The sequence below is a fragment of the Psittacula echo genome (assembly GCF_963264785.1).
Source record: "Psittacula echo genome assembly, chromosome: 4".
Classification (NCBI taxonomy): domain Eukaryota; kingdom Metazoa; phylum Chordata; class Aves; order Psittaciformes; family Psittacidae; genus Psittacula; species Psittacula echo.
In genome coordinates, this window is record NC_137738.1 from 78,063,521 (window position 1) to 78,088,198 (window position 24,678).

The 24,678-nt window shown below is 37.4% G+C and overlaps 1 protein-coding gene across 1 annotated transcript in view; it reads right to left on the reverse strand.

The window, feature by feature from the left end:
• Nucleotides 1–24,678, reverse strand: part of ADGRB3 (adhesion G protein-coupled receptor B3) — a gene marked incomplete at both ends in the record, with an annotated part of 464,924 nt that overhangs the window by 179,347 nt on the left and 260,899 nt on the right. Inside the window, 4 exons of the mRNA XM_080614849.1 lie at nt 6,568–6,611; nt 11,865–11,967; nt 17,732–17,807; nt 18,442–18,588. Coding sequence (XP_080470975.1) covers nt 6,568–6,611; nt 11,865–11,967; nt 17,732–17,807; nt 18,442–18,588 — 370 coding nt within the window. The remainder of the gene's footprint in view (nt 1–6,567; nt 6,612–11,864; nt 11,968–17,731; nt 17,808–18,441; nt 18,589–24,678) is intronic.

A 24,678-nucleotide genomic window follows, 5' to 3' on the forward strand; every position in this document is an offset into this window, starting at 1 on the left:
GTTTGATGAGTGATCATGGACAAACAGCTTTGCTTTCATTATGACCTTATTTCCCCTGTCTGTAAACCAGGCAGGACAGTACAAATCCCTGTGTTAAATTGTTTTTAAATTTACAGGTGTAACATTTTCTAGAGTTACATGATATAAATGAGAAAGGGGGATGAACTTCGCAGTTGTAATTATGCTATATTGTATTTTGGAAGCTGTATTTGATTTAGCAAACACTGCTTTTCCCTACAAGACTGAGTTCAAGTCCAGCACCATGCTGGATTCACAGATCCCATCTGTTGTATTTCTTGGTGAGTTATTACTAGGGAAAACAATAATCACATTTTATTTGACTTAGCAACATCCATGATTTTTTTCTGGAAATATCCATGCAAAACAAAATTATGACCAATTTGTTTTCTGTTTTAAAGTTTATTCAAACTGCTTGATTATCTTCTGCCCTCACTGTGTACTAAAAAATAATCTGTCAGAAGTCTAATTCAAATCTTTAAATTTGATTAGAAAGATACAACCACTAGTTCTTTTTATTCATATTTCAGAATTATAATTGCCTGATATTACAAGAAACCACTATTTTTAGTTTCTGAAAAATCTACATTTACATAAAGGCAATAAATAGCGATTCAGTTCTCAACAAATGGAGTTGATTAATCACCCAGTAAAAATCAAACAGAAAGCAAACTTATTAGCAAGAATTAATTTGATTTCCTTTTTTCCCTATAAATCTCACCAGGCCATGTTCACCAGCTCTGTTCATGGCTGTGTAGGTGTTAGTGAAGAGCAGTGTTATAAAAAAGATCTAAATTATAAATTCCTCCCATATATAATGATTCATTTTGTGTATGACTTAAGCAAAGAAAATTTTAGTCTGACTCTTTTTCAACATAAAGACACTCCATTTTATACTGTACAATACCTACGTTTATCAGGCCTAAGTACTCCTGCACTAGAGTATAATCATAGCAGTTTGTAAACGTAAAAATATTTAAATTTAGGTCTTTCATGGCTTGAGAAGTGGATTGCCATTTGATCTGATCTGATGCAAATCAGTCAAAGCCTTTTTCAATGTCTTCTAACGAATTTGAATCAGGTTTTTCATTCTGTATTGTTTTAATGAAAAAGAATATGATTCTGTAGAGTCTGTCAATTCTTTATGCAAGACTACCAGGAACAGATTAAGTAGTGTGCTACCTGCTACCGCACATGTTCCATTATGGAAAGTTCATCATAAATGTAGGTATTCAGGGAGATACTTATCTTTTGTATTAGTTCATTAATGCTAACTCTTCAATTAATTTCACAAACATAACTATAGAATCTAGCATGGAAAGAAAATTTTCTGCCTTAAATACGAAAGGAGCAAAGTCTGACTGAAAAGCTGGACCAACAAGTCTGACTTAAGTCTAGAAGCAAAGCTTCAGCTGCCATATTTTACCAAACTATATCTGCATTAATTACTCTAATTCAATTATTCTATTTATAGAAAAATTTATTTCCTCCATATCACCCTGGTTACAAAACAAAAACAAAAAAAAAAAAGTTGTTTTGCTAATATGCATGCAAGCTTATATCCTAAAGCTGGATCACAGTCTGCCTTATAGGCAAATCTCTGAGAACATCACAATAACTGGTAGGCTCTTTATTTGCTTTTAACAAATTCTTTTATGGACAATTTCGACACAACTGTATCCAGGGACAATGGGATAAAAATAATTAAAAGCTCTAGGGGATAATTAAAAACAGTTATTGCAAACTTTTTTAATCTTCTTTTTAATGGTGGATGTTATACTATGCCTGGAGTGAAATCCTGAAGTTATAAAGTGTATATACAATTTCTCATTTCTGATATACAGGTATTCTTATTTTCACATAGCTTCAGGGTAGAAAATCTAAACCACTGTCAGTATAAACTTATATGGCAATGCAAAAAAAAAAAAAAAAATAGAATACACCTACCACTTACCATTAACTAAAATTGAAGCAGGTCAAAATCCTTGCAATATTAAAAATTTCGGCTAATTGCACTGTACTTCTGCCACCTGTGTATTCAGCAGGCACAAACTGCTTTGAGTACGCATATGGACAAGTACAACACCATCATACTGTTATAACATCCTTCTGCAGTAACTGGCAGAAAAGAGCCCCAGAATACTAAAGCCCTTTCTTTACCCAGTGCTGTGAGATGTCACGTTGCACCACGTACAGCTGTGGAGCACACCAGCAGCAACTGACACTGTCCTGTGGAGAACACATGTGCCCACATTATGCTCAATGCATGCAGCATCTTCATTGTTTTGCTAATTAGCTGCTAACTATTGAAATTCCGATGTGAGAAATCACCTTCTTGCCACCATGTCTACCCATCTTCCACACATCATGATGGGCTGCGTGTGAGGGTGGTACTCGCAATGCTCAGTAGCACCAGCTTCCAGCCTCTTACTGTGTTTTGAGCCTGGTTCAAGAGCCTAGAGGCTGTGTCCTCTAAGACAAGTGACTAGTTTTGTCAGGCCAAATTTCATGGATCCTAGAGCTCCATGCAGACTGTATGCTATGGCATCTATCAGAGATACAAGCATCGAAAAGGCAACAAAGTTCAAGAGAACTGTTCAGACAGCCTACAAAACTGCTACAGTAAATGGCATTTTTAAAATGGAAATGTATGCATGCATGTAAGCATTTTTTGATCCCTCAGGCTTACACAGCCTTGCCCAGACTTACATAAAGCAAAACAGTGCTAGGAAAAAACACTGATAGTGATATGGCTAAGATTGAAGTGTGGCATAGTGACAAACACATGGAAAGAGTGGTAAAATTAAATATAGAGGTGCTGGGAATCAGCTCCCCAACCCATGAATATTTTCCTAAATAATATGGCAGAGTTCCAGCAGGACACGCTGTGAGTAACACACTCCAGCAGACCTGACAGCTCAGCAGGCATGGGCTGCTCCTGTGAGGCTGAAAAGTGTGTTTCAAACTCTTTAACTAACTTCTGTAATGAAAAAATTAAAGGGCTGGTCCTTGAAATCCCCAAGTAAGTGATATAACCATTGGATTAATTTCTGATTGAGACTGTCTTTTCTGTCTGCCTTATTCTTTTCCTTTCCAGAAAGGCAGGAGAAGTTTCATTTCCTCTTAAAATCTTCAAAATCACTTCTGTGGAGTGGGAAAGTCAGCCCTAGTACTTGACCAACTTCTTTTCTTTCTCTTTGTGGACTAAGACACTGGAAGTAATGTATCACAATCAATTCCTGACAGCAGAGATTGTTTGTTTGTGCCAGACAATGCAAAGCAGAAAAGATACAACTTTTTCTTGAGTTTCTGTTCGGTTCACTTAAGGAATCAAATTATTTCTCCTCAGAATGTCAATTAAAAATATTTCATGCATTTTCCCATGCACTGAAAGAAGCATTCAGTATCCTAAGATTGAATGTTTCTCCTTTCAGTGTATCGGAATGCACTGAACATTTAGAATACATTTTCTGAAATGAATGAATAAAGATATCACTCAGATTTCTGAGGGGGAAAAAATCATTCCTTACATACCATTGATGCTACCAGGTTCATGTAGAGAAGCTGAAAATATCAAAGGAAACACCAGAACTCAAAATCAGCCTGGTTTCAATCAACACAGGCAGAGGTGCTCTATATTTTGCGAGAATCAACTGAAATAAAATGCTGAATTATTGGACTTGACTTTGCCCTTTAGAACACATGACATAATATTTTATTCTTTAGTTGCACTGTTTTGATATTGTACACACATTTTACTTGCCCATGGAGTGGGCACAAGCCTGCCTGCTTGATAAATGTAAAACCATATAAATTATCATCACAAGGAAGAATCACCAAATCTTATAGAAAGAATGGATTAAAACTGCTTTTGCCAAAGTTAGGATGATCAAATTGTCACAGATAGCAATGGCAGAAAGATAAGCTTGATGATCTGGTGTGACTGAACAGCTCACAGATCCAGAACTTTCTTCAAGGATGGATGACAGGGAACCATAATTACTGATCAGTCTCCTGAGAAGCATGCCCAAAACCCAGGGAGACGAAGCTTCCCCTGCTTTAGAGAAGTATTAAACTGACAAGATCAGTGGAGGAAGTATCATTTACCAAATGTGAACTTGGAATGCATGTAGATAAAGACGTGGGAGAAGTGACTAAAAAGGTGGCAAAAACGTTCAGAGGTTACTGCTGGCTGTATGCCAATGATAAAAGCAAGCACAGTTTTCATCTGAAGACCACTTAATTTAAAACACCCATCTCAGCAGAGACTACTGATTAGTTAAGCACCTTCAACTAAAAGCATACTATTTTTTGTTGAGTTTATTCCAAAATGCTTGCCAAATCCTGGTTATGCAAAAATTACCGAGTTTGGAAGGACAGCTCTGTAGGGTTTGCTATGTGGATGAGGCTATTAATCCATCAACTCCAGTTGCCTGCTGCTGAGAGTTGCTAATTCCTGACACTTAGAAAAAAGTGGAAAATAAAAGAAAGACAACCCACCACCAAGAACCCAACATCACCATGGGCAGCTAGCCAACTACATAATTATTTATTAAGATTTATAAATGACAGGAACCTATTCAGCATTACAGAGCTTTCATGATAATTTAAAACTCACAGTGCCAAAATACAAATTCTGAACTATACCTGAGTAAATATGCGTAAAATACTCCAAAACAAAAAGAAGCCGTATTACAAAGATAAAATTATGAATCAACTAATGCTGCCATAGGTAACATTAAGGACTTTTTCCAAAGGATGGAGCAAAAACCCCAGAATTTTGCTCGTCTTTACACACTCAGGTAAGAGATAATGTAACCTTCTTATAAAATAAACCACCTACATTCGTAAAACAAACAACAATGGTGTCCATGCAGACCTTACTGATACATCATATCTTACTGTGACTATTTAATGGCTCATAGCACTTTTCAAAATACTTAACCCTCCAAGAATATCCCCAATCTTCAAATATTTTAACATCTTCAATAGCTAGTATGGCTATAAAAGGTATCCTTAAGAATATAAAAGCTGTTTCTCCCTATAAACCTCAGGCTATTTTATGTAAGCTTTATGCAAATGTTAGGTGTTTCAAAAATTAATTTTTCCATCCAGATTCTGATGCTGAAACCACTACTTACATGTAGCACTAAACTTCCCTATAAACAATATTAAGAGAAATGTATGCAAAACAAGTGGCATGCTCAAAATACATATGTTGTGAATCCAGGATACCTGCATGAAATCTTTTAATCACATGGTTAAACCCACTGCATGCACTTTATTTTTTATTTTTTTTTTTTGTGCTAGTCTAATTCTGTGCAAATATGCTTTTGATATTCTGGACTGGAGCAGTGAGATCAGATTATGTGCTCTAAATACACAGTGCTTAAAGTACTGCATGGAAAAAAAGGTAAATAAAGCACTGTACCACTGCTGTGTAAGCAGAACATTGTGAAGAGGAAACATAGAACGTATTCCAAATGTTTTGCATCCCATGTGCACATAATAACACAAAATATCAAATCCTTCACATACTTTATCCCACATACTTTACAGAAATGAAATGTTATGATGTTTCTTGCAAATAACTGCATTATGATTCTTTCATAGAGGTATAAACCACGGCACTACTTGTATTTGGAATGATTTCTAGTATCACGTACAAAGTTTCTCATTTCTGCACTACAATGTTATTTCTCAGACATCAATGTATTGATATAAATCCAGGCTCAAGGATAAAAGCACTCACACAATCACAGACACGCAATTTTTAACACTGTAGATGAGTCTGTAGAATAAGACATACATACTATTCCTGGACAAGATGAAGTTGTCATCATCTTTAAAAAAGTAATATGGCAACCATATAGGGATACTTCTTGAAACACTTAATCTGTATTTAGGCAAAGTTCACCTTGACTTTAATGGGACATTTACTGTGAAAGATTAATGCAGCAAATTACAACTGCATAAACGTGGAATTCTTTTCAAACCACACTGATTTTACTGCTTTACTTCTTCACAGCATGATTTTCTGTTTTGCTACTGAAGGCACACATATTGAAAAAGAAGTAGCAGAAGACTGCTAGCAAGCTTTCATTATTTAGTATACAGCTAATATTTTACCAAACTAAAATGCAAATTTGCGCCAACTAAAATGAAGATTGCTCTAGGTATCACACTTGAAAATTATATTTCTCCCCACAGTAACAGAAATGGAAGCCTTCCTTAGTTATCTATCTGTTCATTTATCCACTTGCTTGTTACCCAGCAACTACCATCAAGGAACTACAGTTCTTAGACATCCTCATTTTAATCTTGAGAAAGATTAAAAGTACTATGTGTGCAATCTCTTTCTGGTGAGATATTGTATTATTTCAATTTATGTATCTGCAGAAGGGAAGCCCAGTGACTGGAGAATCCAGTATTTTCACTCTGTGAAAGGTTCATTTTCCCTGCACTTGTACCAAACCTTTTCCTAACCAACTACTTAAATATTGTTAGGTACTCTGTAATATTTGAGCCATAGCAAATGAAAGCACTTACGTTCTTGAATCATCCCACAGCACACAGTAGGGGTTCAATGTGCCCTAAGAAAAAAACAAAACCTATTAGTTACTGATATACAAAAAACCATGCCATGATTGACCTAAGCATTTACCTGGGTCTCCTCCTACACAATAACACTTATACTCTAAGGAATTGATGCCACTGAAATTGCAAAAGCTGAAGGTTAATTCTGAGGGAGTATTTAAAAAGCACTTGAAAAATGCAGAGTGTTTGTTGTATTCTCTATCTTAGATAAGGTAAGCATAAAAATGTCTATTTGGTATATCCTAGGAAAACTGAAATATGAGATAAGAGTTAATCTGTTAAGAGACTAGACTTGACCAAAGATTTCTGCGTATGTTCAGAAGCAAAACTTTAGACCCCTCTGGAGCGTGGATGTCAAAACCAGTTATGCCTTTAAAAAATTTAAGTATATGTTGGGCAAAATATCTGGAGGCTGGGATTTAAGATGACCCCACATTCAATACACAAGACCTTCTGTCAATTAGGTTCTAAATCAGCAGAGATTTACGCTTACAGAATCACAGAATCACAGAATCCCAAGGGTTGGAAGGGACCTCAAAAGAAATTATTTATTTTTTGTGTTGACCTTTATAATCCCAGCTCCAACCTCTTCAAAGTCAGTTGAAGATTTCTGATTTGATTTAAAACAGGATGGGAATCTAAGTTTATTACATATCATTAAACTGTAGGTAATGTTTTGGAAAATTTAAATGTCTTTATTATTGCTCATGTTTATCTTGCTGCCTTGGAAAAGTTGCGACAAAATTAAAATTCGAGTTTTATTCCTAATCTTGCAAATTTTTCTTTATCAAAACTCAGATTGACTTAAAAGTACTTAACTGGCTAAAACCTGCAAAACTGTATTCCCATTCAACATAAATAATGGATATTTCCTGAAATCAGAACTATACAAACAAAGTAGATGCAAAGTAGAGAATAAAAATATATTTTTAACAAAATCGCGTGTGATTTAAAGATACAGGTGGAATACACTATTTTCTTAAGTCAATGATAATGTAGTTCTTTCATGAACAGTGTTGGTACAGTAGATAGCTTCATATAAACAAAATAGAACTTGGTATTTTATTCTAAGAATTGTTTTATTTATAGTAAAAACATGGCAACCTGTGAAGTAAAATTTTATTCAATATTTAAATTCTTCCATCCACCCTTTTTTGTCAAAGATAGAAAAGGTCCTTCTGAAAATGCTTGTGAGAGATGTATTTAGGGAAATTTTCACCCTGCACTTCAGTATTTTGCTGACTGCATTGAATTTTATGAGTAGACTATAAATATTTTAAACCAATATATACTTATGGCACTTTATATTAACGTAGCTCTGTACAAACATAAATAAAGGATGTTTCGTTCCCTGAAGTATTTATAATATAAAGAAGAGGAAGAGGAAAAAAGGATAGGCCAAAGTATTGGATAACAGGCACACTGAGATTCCGAGACCAAGTCCTGCATCGTTCGCCAAAAGCTTTGAGATACACTGATAAAACAGCATATACACAGATAAAAATTAAGAACAATGGGATAATAGTGCAGAATCAGCCTTTTTAAAAGAAAGTATTAGTTTGTATCCTAAGACTGGGTGAAGAAATTCTACTTGCAATCTGATATAGTTATATGCATATTAAAAAAGTATTCCTATAGCTGAATTGTCATAAGACATTGCATATCTGAGATCTGAGACATGCCTTTCCTAGCAGCAACAGGTATTACGCAGTTTATGCTTGCTATTTCTACATTGCAAATAGAAAGAATACAAAAACACTTTCACAAATAATGTCCATTATAAGTAAATCTACAAAACAGGGAAATAAAAGCATTTGCAAAGCTGAAACACAGTAAGACTGCAGCTGTCAGATCACGTTTCACTCTCTTTGAAATGTACACAAATGAAAAAAAAATCACAGCTCTTGCCATTTAATTACCTAGCTGCAGCCAAGGAAACAGCTACTGTGCTCATTAATGTTTACGACTGTTGCAGTATTGATTTATACATTACAGTACAGGACTTGGATATCTCAAAAATAGACATATGTGTGTGAGTGTATATGTAAATGTATCTCTGCCTGGCATATCAAACTGAACTTTTGAGATGCTATTGGCAACTTTGACAGCTATGCAGCACAGTGCCAGTTCTGTTTTGAAGTCAGGTTTTGAGTCTCATGGAAAGCTTGATGTCTGATGTTACTGCTGGCTCGTTAGTTAAGTGTCCCTGGAGCAAACTTCTGTGCTGTCAGAAGGGGAGAGTTCATAGTCTCTCTGGAGCAAGTAGGATTTTATTGAGTTTTTAAAAGATTACTTTGTTGTCTCTTTAATCAAACTACTGGAAAAATGTGATCACATTCATCAACATGTTCACAGTGCGTGAGACCAAATATCATCTTCTCTAAATAATGCATTGCAACACACATTCTCATTGTAGTCAACTGTGTCAATTACTCTGCAAATCCAAATACCATGCTGTACTCCAGACAGCACTGTAATTGTGATTTACATTTCCGCCAAGAAATAATTCTATGGTTTTATTAATAAATGGGATAATTTTGATGTAAAATGAAACAATGATGATAAATTTTGAATGAATGAATATTTTAAGGCTAATTTGAATTTAACACATTAACTCATTAAATGATGACATTTGTCCATCTTTTTTCATAATCTCTTCTCTACTTAACTTAGTGGATGGGAAGGTAAAAGAAAAAATATGTCGGTATACTCCTATAAATGAGCAGGCACGCTCTACAAGTTGCTTAAAAAATTAGTCATTAAATCAATTTGGAAACAGTTTCCAAACAAACAAATTAACAACATTTCAATAACAAAGGTTTGAAAAGAACAAAAGTAACATCAAGAGCCATTGAAAACAAACAACCAAACAACCAAACAAGCAAACAAAACCCCAGATAATCAGATGAAAGTGAATGTTTGTATTTCCTGTTTAGTAATTAATTTATGTAATTGACATCATGATTAATCTGCGACCCATTAATATGTAATGTTCAAATGCTAAAGATACATTAATACTAGTATATACTTCTGAATGTGACATATAAGGCTTGTTCTATAGTAATAAATTCTTGTTTTCAGCTGAGAAAATTATCATAGAAAATTATCATAGAACAGTTTGGGTTGGAAGGCACCTTCAAGATCATCTAGTTCCAACCTCCCTGCAATGGGAAAGGACACCCACCACTAGACCTTGTTGCGCAAGGCCTCACCCAACCTGGACTTGAACAGTTCCAGGGATGCGGCTGCCACAGGTTCTCTGGGCAACTTGTGCCAGTGCCTCACCGGCCTCATAGCAAAGAAGGTTAGAATTATATTCAGTCTGAAAGCAAAGAGCACTCAAACCTACCAAATAATATTTTTATGCATCTACAGCCTTAGTTCTTTAAACCAAACTTGCATTATGGAGGCTAAGATTTGAATATAGAAATCATGAAATATTGAAAGACATTAAAATTTTAAAACTCATTTCCATTCCCAGATTTTCTAGATCAATATGTGCCAATCCAACTCTTACATCCAGGCTGATCAAGATCCTATATAAATGTACTATGTATATAAATGCAATTTAAGCATAGGAAATTTGTTCCAAGTACTTGATGCTTCTTGGGAGTAAATTATAGGACAAAAATTGAGCCAAATGAAAAAAAAAAAATTAACTCTGATAGCTTTTTGCATAATTATTGTCTTTTTACCTTATCAAGACATAAGCTAATACAATACTCATTAATATTCTGTTACTGAAAGGTTGACAAAGCAAGGTGTAAATCAGTGTCTCTAATATGACCTTTCGTAAAAATAAAGTTTAATCTCATCTCCAAGTTTTTGACACTTGGAAAAACCTGGTTTTTAGATGACTCAAAGGGATGGATTAAAAAAAATAATAAATTTTGTTGTGGTTTTGGATTGTTTTGGGTTTGGTTTTTTTTTCCCCCGATATATAGGATTAATTAATTTGTGGTCTACTTCAGCAAATACTTTACTAAATTTTTAGTGAAATCTCTGACAGGGACAAAAGTTATATTAAAGGCTGATATTTTCTTTCAGTAGATATGATGTAACTTAAGTTGGAAATAAAATAAAACTAAAACCCCAAACTACCCATTCTGAAACATTAAAATTAAATAGAATCAGAGAACCATAAAAAATGAGATCTCCACAGTTCTTCATCAATAAACTTCTAATCTTACTGAAATGTAAGGAGTCAGCTTAGTTTATGCTTCTTTTAGTCCTTTCTTTTCTGCTTGACTTTGCAGTAAATTTCACGGAGATGTTATTTGCAGTATCATTTTTCTGGGAACTTAATAGTGGGTCATAGTGACCACTGATGGCAAAATTGACAGTTTCTTCTTGAGTAAAACGTAAATCAAAGATCAAGAGTTCAAATAGTTTTCATCATACTTTTGCCCAGAGACACCAATCCAAATTTTGCTGCTGACTGAATATTGGAAACTCCTCCAGCTGAACTATACACTTGAGCAACTGTTTATAACAAAAAAATCATAGCTTTACTGTCTTTTGCATAACAATACTATTTACTAAAGCTCTAGCAACTGTCTTTTCTAATCATCTCTTTATGATTTTACTAAACTAAACTCTTTCAGTAACATAAACAGAATTTATATGCCATGCCTTCACAAGTATTACTCCCATGCTTGCTATTTAACATTATTTCCCAATATTGTACACAGCAAAAATTTCCTGCAAAAGATATATTTTATTCTCCTTCTTGCTGCTGGGAGATCGCTGATAGCAGAAAGAAAAACTGTTAATATTTTTCATATAGTTAGACATAGAATTCCTTCTTTCAGATTTAAAGCATTTTAAATGTGAGATTAAAAGCTGCTACAACAGGTTATGTAAAAACTGGCTTTTGTGTATAAAATAATGACAGAAAAGGCCCTAAGAACTATGGAGCTTTATGACTCATTCAGGGAGCAAAAGGTCAAGCATTCAGCACACCACATTTTCAATTGTGTCCATCAAAGCAGTTAATGGAGAGGTTTTGGTAGAAATTGCTGTTTAAATGAAAACCTCAGAACTCACAGAACAAGAATGAATTTTGTGTTGCATAAAATATGCATGATGTAAGTACACATTACCTTCAAAGTATGTTAGACTGTTCCTGCATTTAACTTTGATCAGTTAAACTGGGTTTTATTATCTGGTATTTAAAAGAATCCCACTTCTTACTCTGTAGAATCTGATAAATACACTTGGAAAAGCATATAAACTATCCTTGTACTTACATTAGACAGATGGGCAAGTTCTATCTCCAGGAAAGAATCCATAGTTTTGGGCTCAGGTCTTATAGTAACAACAATGATTTTTGAATTAACAACAGTAAAATTCCTGAGGAGACAAAAAAAAAAAAAAAAGCAAAAAAGTAAGATTGCAGTTAGTATGAGGTTAAATGAGGCTTCTGATATTTCATTTAAGGAAGTATGTCATGGGTATTTTCCATTACTTTAGCTGACAAATATTCAGGGAGAAAATATATTTGTTTGGAAGCAGTGAAAACATTCACTCATTGCCAATCTTACTCAACACATTAAAGACTGAAGAGCAATAATGGTGGCAGAAGTGCATTCCTTAAACTATGATTTACTAATTAGAAGGATGTATTGATGACACAAACATTCTGTCAATGTTTGAATATCATTCGCTTCCCTCAACACAGACCCAATAGCTATGTTTTATGAGACAGTAATTTTTCTTCCAAAGTGTTGTGTTGGACTTTTTTTCTGACTGCTAACTGTAAAATTGTGAAGATGGATGACTGCCATGGGAGATTCTACAATTTTTCCGATTCTGTGCTCATGAAAAAAACCTTACCTGTTTCCAGTTTTTGAAAAACCACTGCATTTGGTATATGAGTGAGCAACTTTATCACCTAAGTGCTTTTAAAAACATAATCCATAGAAATCTAACCAAAACAAATGATTTTTTTTTTCTCATATATGTGAGATTAGATTTGGTCTTATATTATTGTATGAGTTTACTAAAATAATACTTTTCTGTTAATTTCTATAATTCATAATCAGTCTCTCTTTCCATCACTAGGTTTTGCATCTACCTTTCTAGGATAGACCTAGTATTGCCGAGGTTATGCCAATACAGGCATAAAGACATGTTGAAAGGATTTTCATGTGTCACATCCTTGCTTCAGATGATGTTGTCAGGCTTAGAACAACCACCAGTTATCAGCCTGACAGTTTCTCATGATCATTATCATTTTCCTTTGTATGCAGTGCTGCTTTCAACACTTTCTGATGATTGCACATAAAAAACCATAAAGTCTCACAGAAAGATATATTCACAGATATATGTTATCAAAGAAACTAGGCTGTTTAGATGTTAATGACAATAAAGAGTATAAATTCTCTTTTGTTATTTTTGCTGTTTAATTGATTATTTTCTCTAGGGAAATGGTATTTAGGAGAGGATTCCATTTTGCTGGCTCACTGAAACAGGAATTGCCATGGTTAGAGTAGTAGAAACTTAACTCCGTGGGCAATTTACTCAGTATAAGGAGGAAATTATTCTTCTGGGGCAAGGTTTGAATTCTAGTTCAATTTTACTCAGCCAAATCATAAAATGGTAATATAATGGAAATGGCTTTCTATTTTATTTAATTCCTATTTCTTCCATTTGCTTTTCTCTTTAAAATCTCATGCATTGTTGACAGAAACATATCTACTAGAATGCCATTAACATTCAGCAAACTTCCAGTGTGTTCTGCAGAGGGGGGGTAGTGACTGTACCTATATGTATATGCAGTCGCTGAATATCTATAAATGTTCCAAGACTGTTGGTTGTTATTCAAGGATCACCTGCTACAAGCTCAGGAGTGTTGCATCCCAACTAGAAGGAAGTGCACCAGAAGGGCCAGGAGACCTCCTTGGATGGATAAGATGCTGCTCAGGAAAATTCAAAGGAAAAAAGAGGCTTATAGAAGGTGGAAGCAGGGACAGGCGGCCTGGGAAGAATACAGGGATGTTGTCCGGGAAGCTAGGGACCAGGTGAGGAAGGCTAAGGCCCAGTTAGAATTGAACTTGGCTAGGGATGTTAAGGATAATAGGAAGGGATTCTATAGGTATGTAGCGAGTAAAAGACAGACTAGGGACAATGTAGGCCTCCTCCGGAAGATATCTGGAGAACTGGCTACTCAGGATTTAGAGAAGGCTGAGGTTCTTAATGACTTCTTTGCCTCAGTCTTCAGTGGCAAAGGCTCTGACCGCACCACCCAAGTCTTGGAAGGCGAACACAGGGACTGTGAGAATGAAGACCCTAGGCCCTAGCAGTGTAGGAGAGGATCTGGTTCGACACCATCTTAAAAACCTAAACGTACACAAGTCCATGGGACCTGACGAAATCCATCCACGGGTCCTGAAGGAGCTGGCCAATGAAGTTGCTAAGCCACTGGCCATCATATTTGAAAAATCATGGCAGTCAGGTGAAGTTCCCGACGACTGGAAGAAGGGAAATATAACCCTCATTTTCAAGAAGGGGAAAATGGATGACCCAGGGAATTACAGACCAGTCAGTCTCACCTCTGTGCCTGGCAAACTCTTGGAGCAGATTTTCCTGGAAGACATGCTAAGGCAGATGAAAAACAAGGAGGTGGTTGGTGACAGCCAGCATGGCTTCACTAAGGGGAAATCCTGCCTGACCAATTTGGTGGCCTTCTATGATGGGGCTACGAAACTGATGGACAGGGGCAGAGCAGTTGTCGTCATCTACCTGGACTTGTGCAAAGCCTTTGACACTGTCCCACATGACATCCTTGTCTCTAAATTGGAGAGACATCAATTTGATGGGTGGACCACTCAGTGGATAAAGAACTGGCTGGATGGCCGCACACAAAGAGTTGTGGTCAATGGCTCAATGTCCGGCTGGAGACCGGTAACAAGTGGTGTCCCTCAGGGATCGGTGTTGGGACCGGTCTTGTTCAACATCTTTGTCGGTGACGTGGACAGTGGGATTGAGTGTGCCCTCAGCAAGTTTGCTGATGACACCAAGCTGTGTGGTTCGGTTGATACGCTGGAGGGAAGGGATGCCATCCAGAGGGACCTTGACATGCTTGTGAGGTGGGCAGGAAAAGCCCATCTGAGGTACTACATAGTCAGTCTAAGAAAGCTGACCTAAGGAAGTTTAAGGGTCTTTTTGGCCATACAGCATCTGAAGGAGGGGGTTAGGAAATCGGGGAAGAGACCATTTCAGTGCAGGAATTTATAGCAGGAAAAGTGCAACGGTTGTTTAAGTGATGTGAAAAAAAAGCTTGCTGTAGCAAAATCAATGATTCTTTCTTTGTTCTTATATTTCAAATGAAAAAACTATCTTAGAATATGGCAATATGCAATGTATTACTTCAGAGTGCTCACAGAGGAATCATATATATCTTTTAGATGAGTATTATACTGAGAATCAATATTCTGTGAACTTAAAAATAACATAAACATGCTCATGGATGCAAGAACTATTGAAATAATATTCATTCCATAGTGCTCAAAATATTCCGTATTTCAATATCTGATTTTTAAAAATCCACATGACATTACAAGAGCAGCACACTGCGGCAAAGTATATTAAGAAATAGAATTAGATGAAATTTGTTTACTTGTGTATGGAGAAAAACCCTACATTTCATTTATATAAGGAAGAATAAATTACTTTCCTCTAACCTCTTGTTTAAAAAATACTGTCAAAATTATTTTAATATTATACATTTACCACTAGAATTAAACACATTGTCCAAAAAGTTCCATATTAATGAAATTGCCAAGTTCTCATCTCACACTGTGTTTACAAGGCTTACTTTTAATGGACTCTATGCCAGTAAAAACAAGAGAAATCAAGCCCAAATGGTAAAATGTAGCTAATTTTAGAGTTTGTGAAATATATTGTGTAGGCTGTCCTAGATAATGAAATCCCCATTTTACTCACAGAACACCTGTGATGTACCAGATGGGGATTATGTGGTTAGGTGCTTTGACAGATTTTCTCAAAAGATATACTGAGATATTTTTTAATCTATTTGTTTGTTTATTTTAAACAAAGAAGTTCCTTGGAATGAAGCAGAAGCTTCCATACCTTCTAGTGCTGATATTGAGGGATGTATCGGAATGTGTGTTACCATTGTTCTTCTGAGAACTACATCACATATTTACTTTACTCTCACTTTAATTCTTGTAAAGCCAGGGACTGAAATCACATGGGAATTGGTAGATTTCTCTAGATATTTTACTACAGCCAATAAAAATCACCTCTTTTACCAGGTAGTTGAGATGTAAATAATGTGGGCTTTGAACTCAAATATGATCTGATTTTACTAATTTTACCTTGGTTTATTGTTTTGTTTATCTTTATTCCCATCACTAACATATTTTGTCAACTGTCATTTTATTTAGAACAGTACCACATAAGATACTTACCCAGAACGATTTTTTAATTCCTACATTGTGCATAGCTACCACACTTTTAGGCATCATTTAAAAACTAAATGATGTTGCATGCCTTCACATTCTACAGTGTTTGCTCCATACAGAATGCTACTGAGGTAAAGCATTTCACTATGTTCAGCAATAATATGGTTATCATGATAGTGCTTATTACAGTTAAATAAGATTAGTACAAATCGTAATTAATATAAACCCATGTAAGATAGTTTTTCAATGCAAAATGTAAGGAAACAAAAATAAAACTTTTCCCAACTCAGTGGGATATACAGAAAGCTTCACTTCATTCATGTCCCTGAATGACTGTAAAATGATAAACCACCCCACTGCATTTTTAATTTTTGAAAAGAGTATAATAGGTCAACTAATTCAGCACTAACCACAGTTGCAGCTTTCTTCTAATTCAGAACTTCATTTGAATGAACATTCAAAATTGTCTGAATGCATAAAAATGCATTCAATAGCAGTTAATATAGAATCATAGAATGGTTAGGGTTGGAAAGAACCATTTGTCACCACAAATGGAAAGGGCTTAGTGACATTTCAGAAGTGGATCATGCCTTAAGCATAGATGGCTCTCAACAGCACTTCCCAGGCTTCCAGGTGTCCTGCCAGCACAGTACTGTTCGAATTGTGCTCTCAGACCAATTTCTGTCCCCAGCATTGCAGCTACTCATCGTAAAGTGCATTGAACTTCACTGGGAAGTGTTTTTTGTTTGTTTTGTTTGATTGATTGTTTGTTTTCTTAGGACTGAGTCTTTTTTGTTTTCCAATGGATTTTGGCAAAACCCTGTTTTGTAGCATCCTTTGTTTCAAATCCTGAAGTTCTGGAAGTAGAGAAAGGTGATTTGGTGGTTTCCTAATTGCCATTCTTTCTAATTATTGTGAATTCATTAGCAGCTATTGTGACATAATCTGCACCCACTTCTTCTACCATAAATGGACATATATATTATTTTACACTAGCATGTTATTGCTAACATGAAATAAGACAGTATTAATGGATTATGAAATTATTTTAACCAGTAATTTGAGAAGAGGTGGTTAAGTGTTTATTGCCAAATTTTCTGTTTTCAAGTACAGACAGGAAAAAGTGAAACAAGATACCTTCCTATTTCTTTAGGCATGTGTATGGCCATCATAACTGACATACCACAGCTGTTCAGGCACAAGCATGTCTTGTTTCTAAAATCAATCCTCTTAAGCTCTGATGTGCCTTCTGAATAGAACTTGCACTGAAAATGTACTTGTAAAACTACTACTAGAGACATTTGTAGATGTAGGTTGATAACTAAAGTTGTCTGCGCAGGTTATGTTATTACTAGATCACTTGGACTAACTGGACAAACAGTAGTCTGAAGCACAAGTGTAAATAGCCTGAGCATTAATGTACATCAGTGGGCATACTTTTAACCAAATATTTCTGTAATTAAGATTAATATAGAGTACATAAAATATAAACTAAGCTAATTTGATAAAAAGACTATTTTCCTCATAAAAATGACCAAGCATGCAGGAAAGAAAAAAAATACTAACAGAAAAAAAAAATCAAACAATACCAATATGGACAGACTTAGTTGTCTGCTTTCAACCCAACATGTAGTGTGGTTATGATTCCAAAATATTTTAATTCATATGGTATTTATGAAATTTCTTACCTCAAACTGGGCAAAATGAGTTCTAAATTTTTGTATAGCACAGCTCCAAGTACAAATACAGTTGATTCATCTAGTTCTGGAAAGAGTAAGGAAGAAAAGATTTTAAAACTGTCTTTTCCAAGGCTTCATCAGCTTCATCAACTGTGAAGACCATTTACCTTTCTAATAGAAATTTTATTTTAAATAAAACATCCTCATTCTGAATTATACTCTGGAAGTCTGTCCTAAAGACATAACTGTCAGGAACATATCAAAACATTTAGACCACTGAAAGCAAAATTTTCAGAAAATCCATCACTGTATACTGAAGTCCACGTTAGTTCATTTACCTTTATAATTAAGTATCCTTCAAGACTGGCTTTAGAGTTCAATGCCTAGCAAGTAAATTCTCTAATGTCAGAGATCTGCACTGCAAGAGTATTTGTAAGTTGTATCTGAAATAAGGGTAATTTGCCTGATGAGCATCCTTTAGTAGAAGTTAGGTGACCTTTTGGAATGTATCAGCCTGTTGCAGAGAAGCACCTTCAGGGGGCTCAGAGGAGCTGCACTTCAGGTCACCTCATGCCATCATAGGAACATTCTTGTGCACAGGGTTTCTTTTGAAGATGGATGAAATTACTTCTGTATCATACAGTTATCCTATGAGACAAAGATTTTGAGCTCTCTCATAAAAGCTAATAGAAAATTAACATGTTGATATGCTTTTTTACCTGTTGACATAGGGGTGAAGATATTTTTTGGAATGACAACCCTGTCTTCTGAGTTTCGTGCCCAATCAACCATTCCTTTTCTTCCTTTCATGGGGAAATTGATGTCGGTTAAAACAGATGCAGCGGGAAGCTTCTGAATGCTAGCCACTAGTAAGAGAAATTACAGAAGGAAACGAAATTGTGTTGCATACTTTAAAGAATCATATGATGATAACAGTACAGCAAAAACAAAAATGTTTAATAATACATTTGAAGTAAACCAGGAATTTACAGGACACTAACTTAAAGAAAGTGTAGTCTTCTCTTTATTATGCAGTTCAACTATGGATTAATTGTGTGGCATTAACTGTATCATTTGTCAGCCAGATTCTGATCAAGTTTCTTAACAGGGATTATTGAATGTTCTGTCTTACACCTTGAAATTTGAACATAAGAAGACACCATTGTATGTTCAGAGCAAATCTTAAAATGATCAAATGTGACAATGAAAGGAAGAGGATGCTGCAAATTGCTTTGGAAATCATAACTGCTAGATGCAGGCTAATGAAGTAATAACACAGCTTTATCCCCTATACAGCCACAATTTCAAGATAGACCCATTAAGCAGATTCACATATTAAAAGACCTCATTATTTCCTTGTAAATGAGAGTAATGTGGAATAGCACTTGATTTCTTTTCCTTGAAGAATAATCCACATTCTGAATTCTTAATTATATTTTTTCCATCCAAAAACCCCCAAACAACCAACCCCCAAACAACATCACTATTATCTCTGTAATAGATATAAAAAGACAGAAGTAGGTATCAAATCTAAAAATACGCAGTTTGGAATTTTGCTTACCCCTTCTCATTTTCTCTGTTTTCTAACTCAACTATTATAGAATCATAGAATAGTTAGGGTTAGGAAGGACCTTGAGATCATCTAGTTCCAACCCCCCTGCCATGGGCAGGGACACCCCACACTAAACCATGTCACCCAAGGCTCTGTCCAACCTGGCCTTGAACACCGCCCAGGATGGAGCATTCACAACTTCCCTGGGCAACCCATTCCAGTGCCTCACCACCCTCTCAGTAAAGAATTTCTTCCTTATATCCAATCTAAACTTCCCCTGTTTAAGTTTGAACCCGTTACCCCTTGTCCTGTCACTACAGTCCCTGATGAATAGTCCATCCCCAGCATCCTTGTAGGCCCCCTTCAGATACTGGAAGGCTGCTATGAGGTCTCCACGCAGCCTTCTCTTCTCCAGGATGAACAGCCCCAACTTTCTCAGCCTATCTTCATACAGGAGGTGCTCCAGTCCCCTGATCATCCTCGTGGCCCTCCTCTGGACTTGTTCCAACAGTTCCATGTCCTTTTTATGTCGAGCACACCAGAACTGCACACAATACTCCAAGTGAGGTCTCACGAGAGCAGAGTAGAGGGGCAGGATCACCTCCTTCGACCTGCTGGTCACGCTCCTTTTGATGCAGCCCAGGATACGGTTGGCTTTCTGGGCTGAGTGCACACTGCTGGCTCATGCTGATTTTTTCATCGACCAACACCCCCAAGTCCTTCTCTGCAGGGCTGCTCTGAATCTCTTCTCTGCCCAACCTGTAGCTGTGCCTGGGATTGCTCCGACCCAGGTGTAGGACCTTGCACTTGGCATGGTTAAACTTTATAAGGTTGGCATCAGCCCACCTCACAAGCGTGTCGAGGTCCCTCTGGATGGCATCCCTTCCCACCAGCGTATCAACCGAACCACACAGCTTGGTGTCATCGGCAAACATGCTGAGGGCGCACTCAATCCCACTGTCCATGTCACCGGCAAAGATGTTGAACAAGACCGGTCCCAACACCGATCCCTGAGGGACACCACTCGTTACCGGTCTCCAGCCGGACATTGAGCCATTGACCACAACTCTTTGTGTGCGGCCATCCAGCCAGTTCTTTATCCACTGAGTGGTCCACCCATCAAATTGATGTCTCTCCAATTTAGAGACAAGGATGTCATATGGGACAGTGTCAAAGGCTTTGCACAAGTCCACGTAGATGACGACAACTGCTCTGCCCCTGTCCATCAGTTTCGTAGCCCCATCATAGAAGGCCACCAAATTGGTCAGGCAGGATTTCTCCTTAGTGAAGCCATGCTGGCTGTCACCAACCACCTCCTTGTTTTTCATCTGCCTTAGCATGTCTTCCAGGAAAATCTGCTCCAAGAGTTTGCCAGGCACAGAGGTGAGACTGACTGGTCTGTAATTCCCTGGGTCATCCATTTTCCCCTTCTTGAAAATGAGGGTTATATTTCCCTTCTTCCAGTCGTCGGGAACTTCACCTGTCTGCCACGATTTTTCAAATATGATGGCCAGTGGCTTAGCAACTTCATTGGCCAGCTCCTTCAGGACCCGCGGATGGATTTCGTCAGGTCCCATGGACTTGTGTACTTTTAGGTTTTTAAGATGGTGTCGAACCAGATCCTCTCCTACACTGCTAGGGCCTAGGGTCTTCATTCTCACAGTCCCTGTGTTCGCCTTCCAAGACTTGGGTGGTGCGGTCAGAGCCTTTGCCACTGAAGACTGAGGCAAAGAAGTCATTAAGAACCTCAGCCTTCTCCACATCCTGGGTAGCCAGTTCTCCAGATATCTTCCAAAGGGGGCCTACATTGTCCCTAGTCTGTCTTTTACTCGCTACATACCTATAGAATCCCTTCCTATTATCCTTAACATCCCTAGCCAAGTTCAATTCTAACTGGGCCTTAGCCTTCCTCACCTGGTCCCTAGCTTCCCGGACAACATCCCTGTATTCTTCCCAGGCCGCCTGTCCCTGCTTCCACCTTCTATAAGCCTCTTTTTTCCTTTGAATTTTCCTGAGCAACTCCTTATCTATCCAAGGAGGTCTCCTGGCCCTCTTGCTGCACTTCCTTCTAGTTGGGATGCAACACTCCTGAGCTTGTAGCAGGTGATCCCTAAATAACAACCAAGCGTCGTGGGCCCCCCTGCCCTCTAGGGCTGTGTCCCATGGAACTTTACTAAGCAGGCTCCTGAAGAGGCCAAAGTCTGCTCTCTTGAAGTCCAGGGCAGTGAGCTTGGTGCACTCTTCTCACTGTCCTGAGGATCTCAAATTTGACCATCTCGTGGTCACTGCAACCAAGGCTGCCCTGGATCGTCACATTTCTAACCAGCCCTTCACTGTTGGTGAGCACGAGGTCAAGCATGGCACCTCTCCTTGTTAGCTCCTCTATTACTTGCAGAAGAAAGTTGTCTTCCACACAGTCGAGGAACCTCCACACAATCGAGGAACCTCCAATTATCTGGAAATAAGTTTCAGCTTTGCTGTAAAATCTAAGTATGACTCCATGGCAACGCTGTCAGTGTCTACTAAGACTAAAACAACTTCTAATGAACTGACAGGGCTGCAAGTGTTTACGTACACTCAGAGAGATGACAAACAACACATCTGAAGCACTAGCTCTGTTCTTAATATAAGCCATGTTGATAGCCATTTCCTGCTCAATGCTCTTCCTAATCAATTTATGAAGAGGCTAATGTAGTTGGAAGAGTTTGAACATTAGGACTATACTTTGATCTGCCTAATGATTCCACTGCAAGGACTCTGCAAGGGGGTTAAATTTAAAGACAATGGGGGACAGCTGTAAAAGCAATCAGAACAGCAAAATTAAAGTAGAAAACCATTACGTATCTCATCAGTGAATTTTATTTGAAAGGAAACTGTAATTCAAATCTAAGAGAAGAGGAAAATTAAGAGGTTAACAATGTTAACTCTACAAATGTATTCTTTGATAACTGACTTTTAGTTTCAAATTAGACTGGTTATGTATTATAGAATCACATTAGTGAGGTGGTACTTCAGGTTATTTCAGGCTTTCCATTATACAACTATGATGAGGACTTTACAATGCTAGTTCTAAGCCCCATTGGCATGGAACTGGCAAATACATTTCCAGCCCTAAAGGAATAATTAGTCTTGTGCGTTTTCAGGTAGTGTGTGAAGGAGGAAGAGTTCAGGTGTTTCAAAATTACTGAGGTGTAAGATGGATTGTGTGTTTTCACATGTAATCAATGGTTACACAGAATATATTAACACCGTAAAAATGGATTTTTTCCCATAGCTTTTAAAATGTAAGAATAATTTTATTTTACTTATTTGCTACATAAATAAAATTAAACCCACAGTTATTCAGTTTTTAGAATTAAATATAGCCTGTATAGAACAGTATTTTTTTTTTTATTTACACAATATGTGTCAGTCTGTCTATCTCTCTATCTAATTAGCTACTAGAGCCTTAATATTTCATTCACCTTTCAGATGACAGTTCCCTTTGCTGAAATAGGAAATCAGTGTTATTCAGAGGAATTCACTATCCAAACCAGAAAAACACTGGATAAATAGTGAAGGTCTGGGATACTATGTCTTCAGATTATGCTTGTCTCTGTGTTTTAAATTGGACCATTCATCATGGTATCTAAGCAGCACTTAGAACCAAAGATTCCAAAATATTTGTTAATTTATGTGATGAATAGCACAAAACCTAAATATAAGCTAAACATAAACCTAAAACCTAGCACATAACCTAAACCTAAACATCTTTGTTCTTGTTCAACATCTTTGTCGGTGACATGGACAGTGGGATTGAGTGTGCCCTCAGCATGTTTGCCAATGACACCAAGCTGTGTGGTTCAGTTGATACGCTGGTGGGAAGGGATGCCATCCAGAGGGACCTCGACACGCTTGTGAGGTGGGCTGATGCCAACCTTATGAAGTTTAACCATGCCAAGTGCAAGGTCCTACACCTGGGTCGGAGCACTCCCAGGCACGGCTACAGGTTGGGCAGAGAAGAGATTCAGAGCAGCCCTGCAGAGAAGGACTTGGGGGTGTTGGTCGATGAAAAAATCAGCATGAGCCGGCAGTGTGCGCTCACAGCCCAGAAAGCCAACCGTATCCTGGGCTGCATCAAGAGGAGAGTGACCAGCAGGTCAAGGAGGTGATCCTGCCCCTCTACTCTGCTCTCGTGAGACCTCACTTGGAGTATTGTGTGCAGTTCTGGTGTCCTCAACATAAAAAGGACATGGAACTGTTGGAACAAGTCCAGAGGAGGGCCACGAGGATGATCAGGGGACTGGAGCACCTCCTGTATGAAGATAGGCTGAGAAAGTTGGGGCTGTTCATCCTGGAGAAGAGAAGGCTGCATGGAGACCTCAGAGCAGCCTTCCAGTATCTGAAGGGGGCCTACAAGGATGCTGGGGATGGACTATTCATCAGGGACTGTAGTGACAGGACAAGGGGTAACGGGTTCAAACTTAAACAGGGGAAGTTTAGATTGGATATAAGGAAGAAATTCTTTACTGAGAGGGTGGTGAGGCACTGGAATGGGTTGCCCAGGGAAGTTGTGAATGCTCCATCCCTGGTGGTGTTCAAGGCCAGGTTGGACAGAGTCTTGTGTGACATGGTTTAGTGTGGGGTGTCCTTGCCCTTGGCAGGTGGATAGGAACTAGATGATCATAAGGTCCTTCCCAACCCTAACTATTCTATGATTCTATAAAACCTAAACATGTAGCTTATGGCTTATATGCAATATTTATATTCAGTTTATGGTTGGACTCAATGATCTCAAAGGTAATCTGCAACCTAAATGATTCTATGTTCCTATAAATTCCCAGTCATAGTTCAGACAAGTTTTTTTTCTACTCACAATCAAATGGAAGTGTCTTTATTTAATTTAACAGAAGATGCAACCTTAACATCCTGGAGATTTTGGATCTCTGTATAGACAGAGACAGCTCACAGCCCACATGAACCAGTAATTGAAACAGATTTGTTAAAACGTCCTGCAAAGTCTGCCTCTTACTGATCCACACAGATTATTAGATCCCTTTTTAGCCACTTCATTGAATGATTCCAAGAGGATGTCCTTACCAATTTCCAACATGGCACTGATGTTTGAAAGTATAAGATAATTTAATGGAATCTGTCTGGAGGCAACTAGTTGAGTCTGTCAACATGGGCAGGTGGATACACAAATCAGCTCCCATCTCTTCACCTTTTCAGTGCCATTGTGAGTTGTATTTTATCTTTTTAAAGAAGTTAATACATAAAATATTACTCTACAATTCATTTCAATGAAATCTTAGAGCACGACCAGCTGTATCTCCATGGTGAAATGTGGCTTTGCTGTTTTTTCACTCAGTTTTAATCTGCATCATGAAATAATTATTTATTGTGAGCAGGAAAATCAACAGGC